A 4,375-nucleotide genomic window follows, 5' to 3' on the forward strand; every position below is an offset into this window, starting at 1 on the left:
AACAAAAGAAGGAATAATGATGGACGAACTTGTGTAGTAACCCTGAACCATGACGACATTTTTGTCTGATTTTCATCAGGATACTGCACAATAGTAGTCAAACAATGATCTCCAAGACCAGTTAAAAATGTCTCTTTGTCTCACAGTGTGCAGAAATGGACTATATGGACATGAAAACTTATGGAAATGACTTTACACATTTATAAAAATTCTTCAAGGAATCAAATCAGTACGGATCGTAAATCTATATATCACAATTGATGATATCTTTCCTGTAAACACAGACAACTAGCTTGAACCATACAGACACTGACTTTGGTCAAATCTCAGAAGACATGTGGAACTTCTGTAATTGAATCTATGGCGGAGATCCAAAGCTGTTGCAGAGACACAATAAAGCACGCTAACCGACGCCCGGTGAGCGCGACAGTGAGAGTGATGAAGCACAGGACAGGGAGGAGGAAGATGCAGAGGTGGATGAAGTGATGGAGAGGATAGAAAAGGGACAAATTGATGAACAAGAGAGGGAATAATGATAGATGAGTTTATGTTAGTACCCTGGGAACTATGACAATGTTTCTCTGAATCTCATTAGGATCTTGTTCAACAGTAGTCACACAAGAACTCCCAAGACTGTTTGTCTGACAATGTGCAGAAATGGACTATATGCACATGCAAACTTCATGAAATGGCTTTGCACAATTATAAAAATTCTTCAAGGAATCAAATCAGTCAGGATCATAAATCTATATATTGCAATTGATGACATCTCACCTGTAAAAATAGACAGCCAGCTTTCACCAATCAGACACTGACTTTGGTCAAATCTTAGAAGACATGTGGAACTTCTTTTATTGAATGTATGGCGAGGAACCCGAGCTGTTGTAGATACAGAATAAAGCGCCCTCGCTGTCACCCAGTGAGCCAGACAGTGAGAGTGATGAAGCACAAGACAGGGAGGAGGAAGATACAGAGGTGGATGAAGTGATGGAGAGGATAGAAAATGGACAAGGACTTCAAAGACTGATTATAAAAATGTCTGTTTGTCTCACAGTGTGCAGAAATGGACTGTATGCACATGCAAACTTAGAGAAATGCATGTTTATTGAATCTATGACGGGGAACCTGAGCTATTGCAGAGACACAATAAAGCGCTCTCACCAACGCCCAGAAAGTTTGAAAGTGGACTGAAAATGGACTGTATGCACATGCAAACTTAGAGAAATGCATGTTTATTGAATCTATGACGGGGAACCTGAGCTATTGCAGAGACACAATAAAGCGCCCTCGCTGACACCCAGTGAGCTAGACAGTGAGAGTGATGATGCACAGGACAGGGAGGAGGAAGATACAGAGGTGGATGAAGTGATGGAGAGGATAGAAAATGGACAAGGACTTCAAAGACTGATTATAAAAATGTCTCTTTGTCTCACAGTGTGCAGAAATGGACTGTATGCAGATACAAACTTAGAGAAATGCATGTTTATTGAATCTATGACGGGGAACCTGAGCTATTGCAGAGACACAATAAAGCGCCCTCACCAACGCCCAGAAAGTTTGAAAGTGGACTGAAAATGGACTGTATGCACATGCAAACTTAGAGAAATGCATGTTTATTGAATCTATGACGGGGAACCTGAGCTATTGCAGAGACACAATAAAGCGCCCTCGCTGACACCCAGTGAGCCAGACAGTGGGAGTGATGAAGCACAAGACAGGGAGGAGGAAGATACAGAGGTGGATGAAGTGATGGAGAGGATAGAAAATGGACAAGGACTTCAAAGACTGATTATAAAAATGTCTGTTTGTCTCACAGTGTGCAGAAATGGACTGTATGCACATGCAAACTTAGAGAAATGCATGTTTATTGAATCTATGACGGGGAACCTGAGCTATTGGAGAGACAGAATAAAGCGCCCTCGCTGACACCCAGTGAGTTTAACAGTGAGAGTGATGATGCACAAGACAGGGAGGACGAAGAGACAGAGGTGGATGAAGTGATAGAGAGGATAGAAAATGGACAAGGACTTCAAAGACTGATTATAAAAATGTCTGTTTGTCTCACAGTGTGCAGAAATGGAATGTGTGCACATGCAAACTTAGAGAAATGCATGTTTATTGAATCTATGACGGGGAACCTGAGCTATTGCAGAGACACAATAAAGCGCCCTCGCTGACACCCAGTGAGCCAGACAGTGAGAGTGATGATGCACAGGACAGGGAGGAGGAAGATACAGAGGTAGATGAAGTGATGGAGAGGATAGAAAATGGACAAGGACTTCAAAGACTGATTATAAAAATGTCTGTTTGTCTCACAGTGTGCAGAAATAGACTGTATGCACATGCAAACTTAGAGAAATGCATGTTTCTAAAAATTCTTCAATGAATCAAAGCAGTCAGGATCATAAATACATATATCACAATTGGTGATTTCTGTCCTGTGAACATAGAGAGTGGACTGTCAATGTTGTAAAGCTCTATCATAGTTGGAACAAACTGAGATATTTTGAGACTGATGTATGTATATGTACCATTCAAAGATGCAGTTGGAATAGATATGAGTATGTAAGGAACAAAGATGAGTTTATAAGCTTCTGTGTGTCTTTTTTCTGAATTTTACTCATCCTCATTGGTAACTGTGAGATGTCTACATGATGTATGCATACAGCAGAGAGAGAACCACTAGTTACACTGTCAGTAGCTATGCAGTCAGATGTAAGGCCATTTCTAATTGGTTAAAACAGTCTCTTTCTCCCACCCCCACCCCTTACTGATATAAAGCTATTTCTGATTGGTGTGATCAATCTCTGTATTCCATATTACCATTTGAAAGCCATTCCTGATTGGTGAAATCAGTCTTTCTATCTCAAACAACATTCATATAAGCTGTGAAAATGTTAAGCTGTTAATTTTTTTTTAAATATCCACAAAATTTGTAAGTATCTGACCAATAATATGATTAAGATGGCACTATTTGCGGCATTATTCAATTTAAACCCATTCCCGTTGCCAACTATCATGATGATGACCAATAGAATTTATTCAACAGTATTTCTCATTCCATAAACAGGAACTGTAAATTTAGAATTTCATCAAAATTCAACAAAACCAACTATTCATCCTGTTCGCTGAACAGTTATCTTCAAATCGATACAAATTCTCTTGGTAGATAGTGATTGAATTTTACCTCATTAGAATTCATAGATTGAAAACTTACCTGAATTGATTCCATAGGGTGCTAATATTCATCCCAAATATTTCATGTTTTTCCGTCAAAACGGTGTAGTGAATGTTGATAATGTTAAGTGAACAACATACAATTTCATTCTATCATATGTTTATATTTCTGAAGAATTCTGGAGATTTCTGAAGTGATTTTACTGTCACACATATAGTGAAGTAATAGAATTTAGCAAGTAAACCTGAACTATATCAGTCTTATTTATTTGAAAGAGTTTTATGCTCTGTAGAGCCATTAAGATGTTTTCAAGTGTCTGTAGAACGTCATTGTACTTAATAGTTGTAGCAGTACGCCGTGTGTAAAGCCATTCTGTACAGTTTTTCTGAGGCAATTCATGTGATGGTACCGTCTGTCATTGACACAATATTACAGTCATACATCTGTTTGCTGGATGACCGATTTCAAGAATATCTTTAATGTAACCCTTTCATCATCAGATTTTGGTACATTCCTATTGTTTTCAAGACGTTGGATGGACCCATAGTCAGGGATATGGGGGTGCAAGGGTCAAGCCAATAGGATTATATATCATAGCGTATCATGTAAATTAAGTATCATTTTTGAGATCTGCAGATTTCTTGCTGTGTAAGGACAAATGAGCTTTCTTCTGGCATAAATACAAATGCACAGGATTAGGAATTATTTCTTTCATGTGTCATAAATTCATGGAAAGTTAAGCTTCAAATTCAACTCACCAGTCAACCTGGAGACATCATGGTAGAATCACAAGACTCTGTCAGTCAACATTTCAGTATAATGTAGTGTGGCTGTGTAACACAAACACCACACCAAATTAAACGTCTTACCCTGTTTCCTTGTATATGGGTGCATCTGCCCTTATTAACCCATTCAACCCCAAATATCCCATAAACAGGTCCACAATCACCTTTGATAACAATGGGTTTGGGCCAAACCATGGTGGTGAAGGGGTGAAAATTACTGTCCCTGCAAGTGTTGCTGAGCCCTTTGACCTCTGACCTCCTGGTGACCTACGACATCGTGCTTAGATTTACATAGGACAGGGGTGCAAAAGTTTAATACATAAATAAGCATCCATTTGTGTGCTTTAGCCTGGCAGGAAAACTTAAGATTTTCTCAGCATCATATTTAATTTTCTTAATTTGCAGTTTATAA

The 4,375-nt window shown here is 38.8% G+C and overlaps 1 protein-coding gene across 1 annotated transcript; it reads left to right on the forward strand.

Moving 5' to 3' along the window:
* Positions 1-360: 360 nt before the first annotated feature.
* LOC139113985 (myosin heavy chain, skeletal muscle-like) lies at positions 361-3,760 on the forward strand. The gene is made up of 6 exons (XM_070675459.1): positions 361-417; positions 889-1,041; positions 1,270-1,434; positions 1,651-1,803; positions 2,153-2,305; positions 3,707-3,760. The coding sequence occupies exons 1-6, from the start codon at positions 361-363 to the stop codon at positions 3,758-3,760; spliced, it is 735 nt and encodes a 244-aa protein (XP_070531560.1).
* Positions 3,761-4,375: the final 615 nt, after the last annotated feature.

This window comes from Ptychodera flava, chromosome 16 (assembly GCF_041260155.1).
Source record: "Ptychodera flava strain L36383 chromosome 16, AS_Pfla_20210202, whole genome shotgun sequence".
NCBI classification, from domain to species: Eukaryota; Metazoa; Hemichordata; class Enteropneusta; family Ptychoderidae; genus Ptychodera; species Ptychodera flava.